At 39.3% G+C, this 16009-nt stretch overlaps 1 protein-coding gene across 5 annotated transcripts; it reads right to left on the reverse strand.

Annotated features, from left to right (window-relative positions):
• Positions 1-1106: 1106 nt before the first annotated feature.
• On the reverse strand, positions 1107-15781 carry MOSPD1 (motile sperm domain containing 1). Of its 5 annotated transcripts, none has more exons than XM_068696710.1 (6): positions 15217-15376; positions 9989-10246; positions 9722-9797; positions 6281-6507; positions 4191-4352; positions 1107-1779 (listed from the first exon to the last, which is right to left on the reverse strand). In XM_068696710.1, exons 2-6 carry the CDS (start codon positions 10140-10142, stop codon positions 1748-1750), a joined length of 651 nt encoding a protein of 216 aa, XP_068552811.1. In that variant the 5' UTR covers positions 10143-10246; positions 15217-15376; the 3' UTR covers positions 1107-1747. The 5 variants fall into 5 exon arrangements, with proteins under 5 accessions (XP_068552811.1, XP_068552810.1, XP_068552808.1 ...); XM_068696709.1 differs by having other exon boundaries at positions 6278-6507; XM_068696707.1 differs by lacking the exon at positions 15217-15376 and adding an exon at positions 15625-15781 and having other exon boundaries at positions 1731-3606; positions 6278-6507.
• Between the last annotated feature and the right edge of the window lie 228 nt (positions 15782-16009).

A 16009-nucleotide genomic window follows, 5' to 3' on the forward strand; every position in this document is an offset into this window, starting at 1 on the left:
GGGATTCTGGGTGGGGGGGCGTCTCTCTTCTGTACTTCTGCAAGTGCTTGACAAGCACTGGCCTGTGACTGCCACTTCGGGGATATGGGAAAAAGGCATTTAGGACTATGGCTGAATTGAATTCTGCTACTATTGCCCACAGACAAATGTACATATATTAATACGTTACAGCCAGGCTATTAAGTCCATTTTATCTCCCTAAAATCTGTTCAATTCTCTTGCCTTTCCTCAGGAAGAGGCAGGCTAAAGCACCTCATGAAACTCAGAATTAACAGCGTAGGTGCTTAAGAATAAAAGCAAAACTACAAGAAGGCAGCTCTGCAGTGGCAGAAAAACACTTCGACCCAAACAAGATCTGTTTGTAACTGGAAGAGAGCATTGTCTGTAGCATGGGCTCTGGAACACCAAGTTCTCAAACCAGTTAATAACTTTTTTTTTTTTTGTTTAGAAATGTTAATGTTTGACTGTCTCTTTATCATCGGATGCTGATAGATGACACGACCCCAGTTCTTCTGGGAATCGAGTTAAAGTAACATTTTTATTGCTCTTTAGAGACTTAGTGCATTATATGTAACAAAAAAATAGTGATTGATAATAATATAAAAAAGGTTAAATTAAACAGTCACGTGCATGGTTTCTTTGTGCTTCCATGCATAAAAAGTGACACACAACATGCAGGCAGTGGGAAGGCTTAATTTCAAAAATGTTTTTTTTAATAGACTTTTATAAAGATTTGTGTGTATGAGCCAAATACACCAATAATGGGTCCTCAGTAGGAATCAGCTTTGTAGAAATAAGATTTTAAAACTAAACAGCTCTAAAATGAAATGTTAAACGAAGGGACATACTTGTTACATGAACCCTAACTGTTCACCTAGAATATAAAACTGAACTTTGAGCAGGAGTTTCTGCTACAAAAGAAATCTACTGCCTTAGATGTAAGGGATGGTGGTGGGAAAGCGTAGACAAATGCCTATGCTGCTATACTTAGTTTGGTCTCTAAAGTAGAAAAGAATGCTGAATCTTGTATTAGTGTGCAGTTTAACTTCTGTTAATGCCCCTTAGTTCACATATTGCATGCATCCCTAAGAAATGAAAGGATCTGATTACAGAACTTGTTTTTATTGTCTACAATTGTGATACAAAACAGTTGTTGAAGAAATTATTTCCCCAGGTATGAAAATGAGCACTCAGTGATATATTTGTAATGATGAAGTAAGGAATTTAAGAATTACTTCTTCACCTAAATTTAATGGTTTATTTCATAGTTTCAACTGATGAATTTTTTCATTTTCTTCAATGATTAGCCATGACTCTCACCCTTCTTCTGGTATGTATACAGAAGTGTTAGGCACCAGCCTCAGCATGTACAACCACAAACGAAATAAATGTTTTACATAAGACAGTTTGCTTTTATAGTGATCACACACTAATGTGAACATAGACTAAAAATAACAAATGTCGCTTTAATAAGGATTTTTTTACAGTAGGCGTAAATATAAAAGTTTTTCAAATTATTTTCACAGGTATCACTGAACATTTCATAGCTGTCTGTTACAGAAGCACCTAAAAGTGCTTTGAGTCTTTCATTTATTATACATAGTTAAAATATATTACACTTCTGAAGGTATCTTAAATCACTGAACAGTTTTGCTAGCATCTTGATGAGCCAAATGGGAATAAAAGGCAGTCCACATTCATGATGTGAATATACAGTAAGGTGTTTGACATCCTATTAAGTCATTGCTCATGTTCTCAAAATAACCATGGTGATGAGACCTGAAAGACAAGAATTAAGAACTAGACGTTTTAATTTCACTGAGTGAAACATTCAAAATAGAGATAAGATAGTTATCCTGACACTGGCCAAGAAAAAATGGTAAAAATGCGTATGTGCAAGCAGAATGAATTTATATACACCCATCACTTAAATATCAGAAGTGTTGCTCCAAATTTTGATGTAGATAAAAATTAGTGTATAAACTTACACTCAAGTGCTATCGAGTAACTACACTTCAAAGAAGCTATAACCATTCCAAACAATTATCAAACTCAAGGCTGGAAATCTTAATACTGAGATTTTGACTTGGATAAGTATAACATTAGCACACAAACCCCCAGTTTTGATGTGGGCTAGCTATGGGTAGTATAATTTAAATGCTGAATCATCAGTAAGACAGATTAGCTGAAAGCTCCAAGCCATTTTTTATTCTGCTCTGTGGACAATAACATCGTTGTCAAAAACTAGTCTTTGATCAGTCTGCATAGGGAGCTTTTGCAGACTTTGCAGACTTTGTTGTGACCTTTAAAAGGAGAAGGAAAAGTGGAATTGCTCTGACAGAGGTAAAAAATAAAAATAAGAAGCAGAAGCTCCAGGGATGAAAGGAAAAAATACATGGTTAGTAAACTACTCATGCCACACTGAAAAGTTCACTTTAATTATGTGCTAATACAAGGGAAAAAAAGTACAAGTCTGCAAGTTCTTACTCATAAGTTTATATAGTACAAGGTAAAGAGGTATATGGAAAAACATTAGGGTCCCAGAATCCCACCCTCATGTAACATCAAAATAGTAATTTATCAGTTCTTAGGCAATCTTATTTTCTTTCAGACTTGGAAGATGTTTTTCACAGCAGAGATCTTAGCTAAAGTCTAGAGATCTCACTAGAGACAAAGAAATTGCTGAGACTATTTTTGTTATCCTGCCGCTATGTACTGATTTAACTTTATAAAGACATTAAAGATAAAAGTATGATAGAACAGAGTTGTAACGCTGCCTTCCATTAGATAAGCATTTTATCCATTAAAGAGGAATTACAGGTCAGCTGTTTGCTAAGGTCTGCACTACCTTAGACAATCACTACCACCAGTACTGCTGCAGGCCCTAATTTGGATCACTGCTGAAGTACCAGGCTTCTGGAAGGTGCTACAGGACAGCCCGTACCATGTGTATATGCACTTTCAGGTAAGAAAGGGTTTAACTCATTTCTGTAAAGCAAATTCTCAATGTCACATGGCCCAGTTGTCACGGTATATACCTCCTTTTTCAATTAAATGCTAAACAATCCAATTGTACTTCATTGTGGAAGAAAGGAGTTTCATCATCTTAAGGGCAATCAACTTGTGTTCTAGATGAGCAAGTGTGCTATACACAAGACTCTTTTCCTGGGTATTAAGAACACTGCTACTGAAGGATCAAGATGTACAGGGACTTCATACTGCATCTATAAACAGGTAAGTTGTTGCAAGTGGTTTAATACTCCAGTTAGCAACAGCAGAAATTGGAATTTTTTTCAAAGCTAGAGGTAAAAATAAAGCAGGGATTACTGCAAGATCCTAATCTGAAAATACATTACCATCAGCTCAGATAGAGATGTAGGCTTCTGGTTAGTAACGGGTGAGTTTTAAAACCTTTTCAGCAGACTGACTCTCAGAAGTCAGTCATTAAACTCTGTGTGCATTAACCACCAAGAACTTGCATCACTTCTCATCACTACCTCACCTCTAGCTATCAGTTTGAAGCTGCCTAGCTCCTTTCCTTTAAATCCTCATTTCTGCCATGTAGTGGGACAGGAGAACTGAGCTTAGTGTGACTGCTCTTCGAATCTGAAAGTTATAGAAAAAGTCAAATTAAATGTGCAACTTATCTATGCTTGCTAATTTAGGAGGAAGTTAGCAACAATCTGGAAGAGCTGTGGATGGCAGTGATCTCTTAGTAAGTGTTTATAACAATTTATTTCTAAACATTTTAACTGCTTATCTTGAGGGGAGTAAATGGAGCCTTTCAGAACAGCTCATCTGGGTTGGAAAGAAATAAAATCAGAAGAGTTCTAGGTTCTGCAGTAGAGTAACTATGTCAATACAAGAGAAAAAAACAACAGTACATTCCATTCATTTTTGCTGGCTGATGAATATAGGTATTAGTAATTTGGCCAGTCACCAAATGAAGGTAAAATCAGCATGCAGGGGCCTGTGTAATATTGAGTAAAATCTGGTCTAAAATAGTTACAATTACCACTTTCCCCTGATATCACTATGGCTGTAACTTAAAATATAAGTGGGGATGCAAAAGAAAACGGATGCTGGGCTTTGTCTCCATTAGGTTTCCTGAAGCCACTGACAAACACAGGGGAAGTTTCTCAAATCACAGAAGTTGCAATAAAATTCTTAACAAAATCCAAAATACTTACCTAAAACATAAGCAGCAACTAACTTTTGATTCACACTTAAATGGAGGTAGAGAGGCACCAGGGATTCCATTTCCCCCAATGTAGGTAGCATTAGTGCTGCAATACACACTATTCCCAGGAAGACTGTTAGTAAACTAGGTCCCGACGAGGCAGTTCTGTTTTCTGAAACACAAAATAGTACCACTTGTAATGATTATCTACCCACTATAAGTGTTAAATATTCTGCAGAAGTGTTTGCAGTATATCAGAGCTGCACTATCTCAAATTTTTCTTTTTCCCTCTGGAGTTTGGAGGGGATGGAAAACAACTCTTAAACCCACTTTCCTATGCCTTCTGCATTTTGCAGTGAAGAAGGCTGCTCCATGTTCCAGAGCTGATGCTGGAACTTGTTTTCACATGACTTTCCAAACCCCTCCCTTCTGGAGGAACAGAGCCTGCCAGGCTCAGTAGCTATATATACACACACTCATGACAGTTAGATGTTTCAGCAATGCTTGAGGTTTCACCATGCATCCTGACTCCTGACATTGATATGTTCCCTCAGCGATTAATAGTCAATTGGGAAAGAACACCTAGAGGAGGTGCACAGGCAGATAACTCTGCTTACACCTCCAGAACAAAACTTGGCTACAGCAAGAACACAAACTGTTCAGCCAGATAAGTTTCTCTTATTTCTTTTAGAGGAGGATTCAAGGGCTGCATCTGCCAGAACAAGCTTATGTGCCACAAAGGAGCAACATTTCAAATTTGCTGTAGAAACTGAGTGAACTGCCATGACAGTCTAATATCACTTAAACAAGGAAACGCAAACTATAGATTAAATTATCCTTCGTGCTCTTTAATGTGCTGCAGATTAATAGCTGGAACCTACTCAAAGATACTTTGTTGTGTGTTTTTTTTTTAAAGAGCTGTTCATGTGTTAGTTGAATATTTCTAACAAACTTCTTCAAACCCACTAGAAATTAGCAAGTGTTTTATCAAAGTTTTCTATCCTCACAGTGACTAGAAGCGTATGTCCCATTTTAGTTCTACTAACCTAGTATTTCTAGGTTGCAGGTTATATGCAAAGACTGTACTTGCTCTGTTTATTATTTTTCTGTAAGCAAGCAATGTGATGTAGCTAACAATATTTTAAAGCAGTGAAATAGCATTTGGATTAAGACCAGTATCAGATTGTTCAGGATGGTTAAAACCCTCTGTACTGGAACAACTATCATAGTAACATTTTGTTCTGTGAGCCTTGAGAACTTGTAGGTTTAGTTTAACCACGTATCCTCCTACTATCCATCTTGAGGATTTTTTTAGTGTAAGGTATTTCACCAGCCAACAAACCATGTATAAATGCTGAAACTGTTTTATAACAGGAGGAACACTCTCAAGCAAGTTAATCCATTTTCTGGAAATTATTTTTGTTCTTGTCATGAAGAAGAAAGTAGCAACAAGAGTATTACACTATAAATCAGTAGACTGTCAAGTCAAGAATCAAATCAGATTCATTTCCAGTAAAACTTGATAATTTTTATCTCTCTCCCTACTACTTTGATTTAGCTGTTTGGTACAGGCTTTGCCCAAGACTGTTGATTTACTTCCCCATATATGAAATGCAGCATTCTCAGCTAGCAATTTTGATTTTTTGTACTTTTCAGACAAAGGAGACGGCACAAAACAAGGAGCACTTTAGAAGATGTTTTGGCAGTATTTCCTGATCATCAGGAAATGGAGGATTAAGGGTTTGGAACAAAATCAGAAGGGGCAAATGTTCTGAAAGAGACCAAGGAAAAAAGTAACTGATCTTTTTGCAGATAAATTCCCATTGGCAGTAACAGAACTGCTGCACCAGAAGAATATAGAGGGTACTCTCCAAGGTACAGTAACCAAACTCGGGGCAGAAAAAAAAGTCATGATTACTCAAGACAGCACAAGCAGTACTGCCATAGTTTGGTTCTTGAGTGCTATCATCCCTCAGTGATTAATTCTTTATTTGCTGTAAGACTGATTTTTTTTTTTTTTGATTTCCATATACTCTTTCTAGTCACTTGAGCTATTCAAAATTGACTCAGAGGACAGGAGGGGTAAAAGATTTCAACTACCTGGTTGACACAAAGTCTGCTCAAAAAAGACACTTTCAGCCAGGTGTTCTTTTATTCGCTTTTCCTCCTCTTCCTTTTGTTGTGGTGGTTCCTTTGCAGATGGAAGTAGAGTAGCAATAACCTCCTTCCTCCCTAGTGCTTTCCTCTGGCTCTGCTCAGACACTTGCAGACGAAATTTATCTATCACACCATAGTGAGCAGCTCGAACATCCCTGTGACGAATCACACTGCAGAGGAAAACAATATTTTCAAACAGAGGAACTAGTTTGTCTAGTCTATGTGGAATTACAATCCCAATATTTCCCCTTTCTCCCCCCCCCCCACCGCAGTTCAGATCCCCATTCCATCCTCCATCACACAATGTTCTTGACAATTTGGTGTTGCCTTCTCTCTCCCCTCCCTACGTTCATTGTACTATGACGATATTCTGGTTCCTTAATTGATACTCCAATTGGCTAGCCAAAAAGAATAGTTAGTTCTTTATCTAAAAATACACCTGTGCCTCAGTCTGGCACCTATCTGCCAATCTTCATGAAACATTCATTATTTGAAAGATGCTTCCTCATTTAGCAGACCTGTTTGATGCTGGCAAATGATTTCTAAGAGGTATAGGGGGAGCTGGGGTGGACAAGGAAGAAAAGGAAAGTAGGACTGCCAAACACTTGGACAGACAAGATGATGGCAAAAGTCTAGCTTTTTGAGGAAAGCAGGCTCGAAGCTTTAAAATTATACTTTCCCAGAAGATAAACTCATTCTCTCTGTGGATGAGAGTCAGCTCCGGTAAAGGGATTTTTAAAATCAGAAACCCACTGGTTTAGAGCATGTAACTGCAGTCAAAATTACAGCTATGTATCTACATAAACATTTCTCACCTGTCTTTCAGTAAGCATGTTTGGATACAGAGATAGATGATAGAGCTCTGTGCTGTTAGAGCCTTGTTTATCCATCTAGCAGCTACCTTGAGAATATTTGGCAGCACTGAAATGCTGTAGATACTTCACTAGCTAGAAAGACCTGGGCCAGGTTTATCTACCCAAGCTGCAATCACAACATAGACTGCAGTGTAGGCACACACTGAGTCATACCTGGACAGTCTGTGTTTTCCTTTATAAACTTTTATACTGTCCAGCAACCACTCTGAACCTGTTTTGAACAGCTTGACCAAGATGGCTCGATAGTAAGGTGGGGTGATAGTTGTTAATTGCTTCTAGTTTTATGAAAAATCATGCAGGACCTATAAAAGGCAGCTTTAAAATAACCCTGATCATAGTCAATACAGAACTCTGCACACTGTTCTGCTCACCTACCTCCTCTCTGCATTTATGATTCATTATGAAAATCCATATTTAGCACTAAAAAACTAGAACATTCAAGTTTTTAAGTCATACCAGCTCTTAAGGGTTAATACAGATTTTAAGTATTTTTCCAAAGTGGAGGACTTTTTTTTTTTTTTTTTTGGTGAAAGGCTATTCTAAATTTCTAAGATAATAATAGCTAACCTGGAAAAAATACCTATTTGTAAGTGATGTGACTTCAAGAAGGTTGCCATCTCCTGAGGGGAAAAAGTGATTTTCTCCTTAGTAATACAGGATAGTGCTCTTAAAATTGTTTCAAAAAATATCTTTGTGGTAACACACATGATTAAAATGCTGCAAAAAATAGATTCTTGTTTCAGACTTAAGTTAAAGGAGTTGTATCACCTGAAGTGATCTACAATCACAAACAAAGAAAATGGTAATAATTGATACCTGGTTTGAACAGTCTATTTAACAAGGAAACAGAAACTACATCATCCTAAGCTAGAAAGGTACAGGAACGTTTGTGGTATTACATCACTTCAGAAGCTAAAAAGTGTGCTTATGACAGGCTTTCAGGAAGTTGAGTGTTGGCCTTCACTGAAACAAAAGGCTTTTCCCCTGATAATCCTAATTCATACAACTCTAAGCATATTAGAACAGCAGATACAACTCTGTTTCTTTGAGACTTCCTTCTTATTTTTTTCCTCTCCTCTTAGTATCACAGTGCCAATTAACCTAAACAGAATCTTTATGTAACACTGTGCTATGAGAACATGCATCTGCTGCCAAGCAAAGAGATGTTTTCTGCAGACCCTTATAAACAGATACATTCTCCTGTTTCTTTTTAGAGACCATTGCATAATTAGAAGCTCTGTAGAATATCTGTTTATCTGGCAAATGGCCATACTTACATAGTACTGCTCGTATCTTAGAAGTAAACACTGCCCTTAGACAACAACCAGCGGAATGAGATGGGTTTCCTGCCACACAAAAACTCTCTTGGCTAAATGGATACACCTTATTTTTCTTTATTTAGTAGAAGACATTTGAGACGAACAAATGTCATCAAGATTGTGTGTCTACTAAAGACTAGGGTAGCTTACAGACAGATACATTGGTATATTAATTTTGTTCTGAGTTTAAGATTATTGCCCCTGCCCAATTAAACTTTCTAGTTACATGTTTTAAACCCCCTTTTTATTTGGTGAGTCCTTGGAATTTTCCAAATCACACCCGAGGAAACCGGCCTATAGGGAAGAGCCATTCCCCAAGCACATTATTATTGATTTGACAAAAGACAAATCATTCAATAGTAGGGTTTTTGTTTATGGACATTAAATGACCAGAGGTTCCTGGTGTTTTACAGTTGACAAATTTCTAGTCAGAAAGCTGTCTACTCTTCTAAGCATGTCATCCTTTCTTTAGGTGTACTTATACATCAACACATCAACATGGAACTAACAGGGCAAATAAATGATGAATGAAGTTGGGCTATTCTGGCTTATCTAACTACTGCTTTCTCCACTTTGAATTATAGCAGCCTACAGGCCCTACACATTATTGTGGTAACTTAGCCAAGGTTCATATTCCCTCTGTTACTGGGTTGGGACCTGAATGGAGAAACAAGGGGAGGGAAGAGGGGAACAGAGAGAGAAAGGAAGAACAAGAGAGGTGGTCAGGGTGAAAGGTGGGCAAAAGTACCTTTATTAAATATGTCCCAGGAAAAGTGTGTTCAGTAGAACTTCATACATTTTCGCTTTGTCAGTCTGCGAACAAATATTTCTCACAAAGAAATCCCAACCCTGGGGGTCTTGCTTTTCTTGTTAGAAATAATACAACAGTACTCAGAGGAGGCTCGTATTAGTCTCACTGATGGTTTAAACAGTATACTACAGGATGCATTTACTAGCATTTTATTTATGCTTAAAGACAAAATCAAAGAAGGAAGTATCTCAAAATTGTTACCTCTGTCCTACAGTAAAAGGATAGCAAAGATGGAGTGGCCAAAAGAGATTAGGAAAACATAGTATTTATAGAATTTAATTTATACTATGCATGCTGTCATTTACTACCTCTTAATAAAAGGAATTAAAGTTATGAAATATCCTACTATTAGGAAAAAAACAAAAACACTTTTACTTACATATCAACACAGCACTGAGGCTTCACTGTACCAGCAGCATCAGCCACCACATATTTATTTGGAGTTGTACAAAGAACTGCAAAAAAAAAAAGGACAGTAGTGGTAACAAGTCATGAATTATTAATTAACCTCATTAATTTCATCAACAGATTTATGTAAAAACAGAAGTTTGGTTTTGCCGCAAATATAATTTGTTACATGAATTAAAACTGGACTTTTCAAGATCACCAACTAATCCTTAAGTAGAACTTAACCTAAGAAACCCACCTTTGAATTTTAAGGCAAACTCATAGGGGTTATATAGAGTCAACACCTGCTTGTGTGTTGACTGGTCATCTGCATAAAATATAAGTTCTGTAGGAAAAACAAAAACAGGAAGATTTCCTTCCACTAACTCTGGTTGTCTTCTTTGTTGCTGCATTGGCACTGAATCCTCCTTGCTGCTTCTTGTGTTCTTATGATTTTTGTATCTTCGGGGACTTCAGTTTTTGAATCGTTTAAGAATTCCAAAGCATTTTGGCAATTCTGAAGAAAAAAAGGAGAAAAAAAAAAAAAAGATTATTTCCACAAATCTATACTAAATGGAGACAGACAACAAATGTGTAAAAATATAAAACTTGATACTTGGATATATATCTACCTATACTTAAATTCTTTAAAAACATGGAAATAGGAAAAAAATGAATCAGATATATATCTATTTAAGAAACTGCTATAAAATAAATGGATAAGCACTTCTTCAGTTTATAACAGACTCCAGGGGCCCAGTCTATGACTGGGGTTGCTTATAACGGACAAACATTTGCAACACAAACCAAACAACAAAAAAATAAATGCCGTTCTTGCCTTGGATAACTAACACTTGAGAAAAGAGCAGAAATGAGGAAACAGAGATGTAAGGCAGCAGTAGGCACCATTTGGGCAAGAATCTCTCTGCAGTGGTGACCTACTCAGAACGTTCCTGGATGAGGCATAACAGCTTAGGTATCTGCTCGCATAGGCACTGAGGTATGTCAAATCCTACAGATTCAGAATAAAGGAATGGGGAACATCTTCATGCTTTGTTTAAACTAAGGTCTTGTTATGCTTGCATGGTAGCTACTGGCAATGAGCTGAAAAATAACTGGGATGATTAACACCAAATAGACTTTGGATTTACTATTTGGTTAAAAAATAAGAAACATTTTCTACCACCACTGTCTCTAAACAAAGTATAACCACCATAATTCTCCTTCTACCAGCCCCACAGTTTTGTTTTAGTTTGAGTGGCATTCCAGAACTAAAACCAGAACCTATGACCTGATCAAGCAACAATCCCTAATGCAATTCATAAAATAAAATTAAGGCCAGATTCCTCAGCATGCATGTCACTGACTTTACATGCTACAGGCAAAACCAAGTGAAATAGCTACGTATATATTTTCCTCAAGGATGTCATATTTTACTGTACCTCCTATAGGTTAGGTATCAAACTAAAGGTGTCATCTGAGGCTTAACTTTATTCTACAGTAGAAAACATCAGAAGAACAAAAAGTTCCCACTGACTTATTAGCTATAATTTCCACTTCCAATGATGCTTTATAAAACATCCATTTAAACTGTTCTCCAGGCTAATAATCTGATCTCGTTGCAACATAAGACATTTAGTTTTTGAAATTTCTAGCAGCGAATTGCCTTAGCATTAAGAACAAACAAAAAATAAATGCTTATTTTTCACATTCTAGATATCATGCTGTTCACACTGCCAAACACCAGATACATGCTTCATACTTGAAACATGACACAAATTTAGTTGTTTACTAGAACATTACCTAGACTATTTTAGTAGTCCCTGTCATATCTTCAGACTTACAGGTTATGATTCTTATTCACAAACTAAGCTTCTCAATTTCTTTATTTTTTAAAAAACAACTCATCCTTGGAGAACTTAAATTTATGGTTCTTACTGGAAAGTCTTCCCCCCAGATACAGCTTCTTTTCAGAGCAGAGGTTTATTTCCACCTCACTGAAATGCTACTAATAATATTCTGAAAACAAATCCCCAATGATAGTGTTCCAAGTTGATGTCCTGCTACCTTATTAAGAAGGGTCTAGAAAAAGAAATAGATCTGTAAGTGGCCATTTGAGTTCTACAGTGCTTTTGGAATTTTGGTAAATCTGTTTTGTTTCACAAGAATTAACATACTCTAAAATCACTTTGTGCAGTAATTGTAAGTATTATTTATTGAACAATTTTATGTACTATTGCAAATGAGATTCATTGTTCCATTCAAATATGAAGACTATACGAAGATGTAATATGAAAAAAGCTGCCAAATCACAGGCACACAAAATCATTTTTTCTTTCTCATAGGCAGAAGAATTTATTTATTTATTTATTTACTACAGGTAGCTTAATGCAATATACAGAAAGCACATGTAAGAACCACTGGTTCTCATATGTATCTATACTGCATAAATGCTGTATAACAGCAATATTGGCCATCTTCTGAAATTAACTTCTTTTTCCCTAACTAGTGTTTTGAACTACCATAGAACCAGTATCAAACTACTGCTAGATATTTTAATGTGACTAGATTTAATCAAAAATACAATATTTGTAATAATTAATGCAATTTTGATGCTTTTTTATTTAAACATTGCACAGGTTTCATTCTGATTCCTGTTATCTCACCACAACTCTAGTTTCTTCAGTTCAGCCAACAGCAGGAGTTTGGGTGTCCAAAACCCCACAAATGACAACGTCAGCGGAACAGTGGATCAGCAAGCCTACCAGCAGTCTTGTTTTTCTTACATATCCATTGATAAGACAGCGCACAAACCTCCCAGGAATCCACAAACTTGTAGGCTGAAAGCCACTAATCTTAAAAGAGTATATCCCATTATTGCTTCCTTGTCTTGTCCAGCCAAGTTAAATAAGAAGTTGCCACTCCAAATTGGCAGAAGTAACACCTGGCAAACCCAGGTCTATGGTAGATATATTTGCTGACACAGCAGTGTCATTCAGGATATAAATTTCTAGGTTTCTAAGAAAGCAACAAACATCCTTTCTGAGAGAATTATTTTGGCTTAGAAGTTGCCTTGCTGGGATACCCCACCAAGTAACGTCAATAAAACATTCTTCCCAAAGACTGCACTATAACTTGTACAGACACTGGGGAGATTTGATGATTTAGTATTAGCAATAGCACATCTTTCACACAGCACTCACCAATAAGAAGCTGTAAAGATTTTTTTATACAGAACGTCTGTAATCAGAACTTCTTTACGTAGTTCAAACCTAAAGAAGTACTCCTCAAAATGTTCAGAATAAAGCTACAAAGCTGGCACCCCAGCCAGTTCATTTAAAAGAAACTTGTCCATCACTCTTCTACGTGGTGGTGCACTGCGAGCAGCAGATTTTTTTGGACAGTCAGTGGTAACCACAATTACTTCAGAACATAAAGGGAAGCACAAAGAGTTCTTTACAAAACTGAGACCTGTGGTTTTAATCTGTGACCATCTGTGCAGATGGACTTCTAGTACCACCAATGAAATTCCACGCAGCTGCAGTCATCTGTCAAATGCAATGCTCATTACAGGACAGGGGCTGAAGTGTAACACCTGAATAATGCCAGCTTGCTTTCCAACACTCTCTGAAGCCCAGACAAACCATTTCCACTGATATTTTCTTCAGCTCAGTAAGGATCTTTTCTCCCTTCTCCTCCCTGAAGTTACTAAATATATAACGCTTGTGTCACAATAGCACAGATCTGCCAGCATTTCCTGTGAAATCCCTTTCTTCATAAATTTAACCTGACAGAAAAAAAAAAAAACACACCATGAAGTGAAACGTAACTTCTCTCTAGGCTCGGAAATAACACCAGCTCTGATTTGTTTTTATTTAACAAGTATTCACTGAAAAAATAAATCAAGTGGAGAAATTTTTTGTTCCACTTTAACTTCCAACAGCATCATCACCATGTACGTATGTATGGATGTATACATCTATAGTTATTTCTGTCAAATAACTTGACAGAACATCATCTGGTAAACACTTTAATCAGAAGATAACCTCTTTACAGTCAGCCTCCACATTCTCCTATTAAAAATGTGTAATTACAGTGTAATCTTTGTTTGTTCTCTCATAATCTACCCCCTAAATCCACACAAAAAGCTTTTCTACACTGCATAACCTCAATAAATTCATTACTGAGGTACATATGCCTTTTGAGCACATATTTACAAAATAAGCCATGAAGTCTTCTTCAAAATTCCTCCCCATACCAAGCAGAGCAATTATCTTACCTTTAAGCTACACGCAAATAGAGCACATGATCTGAAGCAGATCTATTAACATTTTGTCTCTACAAAAGTTTTTGAAGGCCTCAAAATGCACTTACGCAATCCAATGTTTAAACTACCTGCAATTATTTGGGAGAGTCATCCAATGATTAGAGCACGGCCCCAGCAGTCAGGTCGGCTGGGTTCCATTACTGCTAGCTCCGTCACTGCCTCTATGACCTTGAGCAGTTGGTTAACCTCACCTCAATTTGCTCATCTACAAAGGCACACATTCTGCAAAGTATTTAAGTGGGCGGACAGTCACATTCGAACTGGCAGAACCACTCTGAGACCCTGCAGAGCCTCGGATGAAGCACGCTACTGTCCACCTCCTGACAGGGTGATGAGGAATGTAATTGGTAACTGTCTTCAGGATGCTGTAAAATGAAGTAGTCCCAGAGCGTTACCTATTAGAGCGGATGACTACAACAAGCATAAATCATGCTGATGCTAACAGCAAGACTCATTAGGTCTGCATTATATTTTCCTCTTTATTTTTTGGTGACAATAACATAAGCATTACTGCAATACAACTAAGGGGCACGTGAAACCAGGGAAATCTGGCCTAACAGCCGGGCATTGTTCCTGATCCATCCTACCCGATGGCTCAGAAGAGTCCTACGGAAGGCTTTCAAGGGCACATCTGCCCCACTCTGCATCTTCTCCCTTTCAGGCTGCGTTTAACGTGACCGAACCGCTCCTTAAACACCTCCTGCGCCCATTAGCGCTACGCGGCCGCTCTCCCTGTTTCCGACCAGGCTCCAACACTCAGCCCACATCCCAGGACGAGAGATTATCTGAGGAAAACACCCCTTAAGGGCAGCACGGGCAGCGAGACAGCACCCACTGAGGCAGAGAGCCGCGGCCGGCTGCCCCCAGCTCGCCTCACGCCCTTTGTTATCCGCCGGGCTGAGCTCAAGGCGCTCTAACGGCCTCCTTCGCTGCCCTGCCCTGCCCTGGCGGCGGCGATAAGCAGCCGGCCCCCCACCAGCCCTGCTCGGCCCCCCGGGGCACCCTCAGCGCAGCCCCGGCCCCGCCTCAGCCCCCGGCCCGGCCCGGCCGCCCCTCACGGCCCCGCTGAGGCGAGCGGCGCCTGACGGGGCCGGGGGAGGGAGCGGGTGGCCGTGGGGGGGGTGCCCGCTCCCTCGCGTCGCCCCCCGGCCCGCACTCACCCCTCGGGGCCGCTGGGTGCGGGCTCCTGGCGGCGCCCCCTTTGTCCGGCCGCCCCCCCGGGGCTGCTCCCGTCCCCGCCGGTAGCGTCGTCGCTATGGCTGCCGGGACGGGGCCGGGATGGCGGCCGCCTGCCTCCCGCCGCAGCCATCGCGAGAAGGCGCCGCGCTCCGCCCCGCCCCGCCGCCATGGCCGGGGCAGCGGCACCTCACGGCCCCGGGCAGGGCCCTCAGGGGGCTCCCCTCAGCAGCACGCCTGAGGGATGGGGAGCAGCCGGCTCCCTTCTTCCCTCCTAGGGAAGGCCGTTGTCTTAAAAAGAATCCATTTTTATAATAATCCTCACGGCTTTGCGGCCTCACGCCCTCCCCACAGCGTCCCTCAGCCCCCCGGTGCCCTCGCTGCTGCCTTACCCTGTCATGGGCTTCTCCGCGTGGTGCAACGCAAAAAAATGCAGCCCTGCAATCACCACGTGAGATCGTGGAGGTTAACGCTGCAATATTTTATTTTTATTATTTTTTTTCAAGCCAGGTGAATAATTAAGATTTATATTAAGCCTTCCAGCCAGCAGGATTGCAAAAGCCTTTTAGCCATTACCAGACTTGCCCCAGCAGTGGAACGAACACACGTCTGTGGGGAAACAAACACAGCGGCCATTAGTATTTCACAACACCATCGTGAAACAATCCAGGACAGGAAGTCACATATTTTGTCTATTTAAAATCATGGAAGATGCTTAACAAAATTACTCATTTTGCAATTTAGCCAGGATGTGTGTGTTAGCGCTGATCTTCCAAA

Source organism: Anas acuta, chromosome 13 (assembly GCF_963932015.1).
Source record: "Anas acuta chromosome 13, bAnaAcu1.1, whole genome shotgun sequence".
NCBI classification, from domain to species: Eukaryota; Metazoa; Chordata; class Aves; order Anseriformes; family Anatidae; genus Anas; species Anas acuta.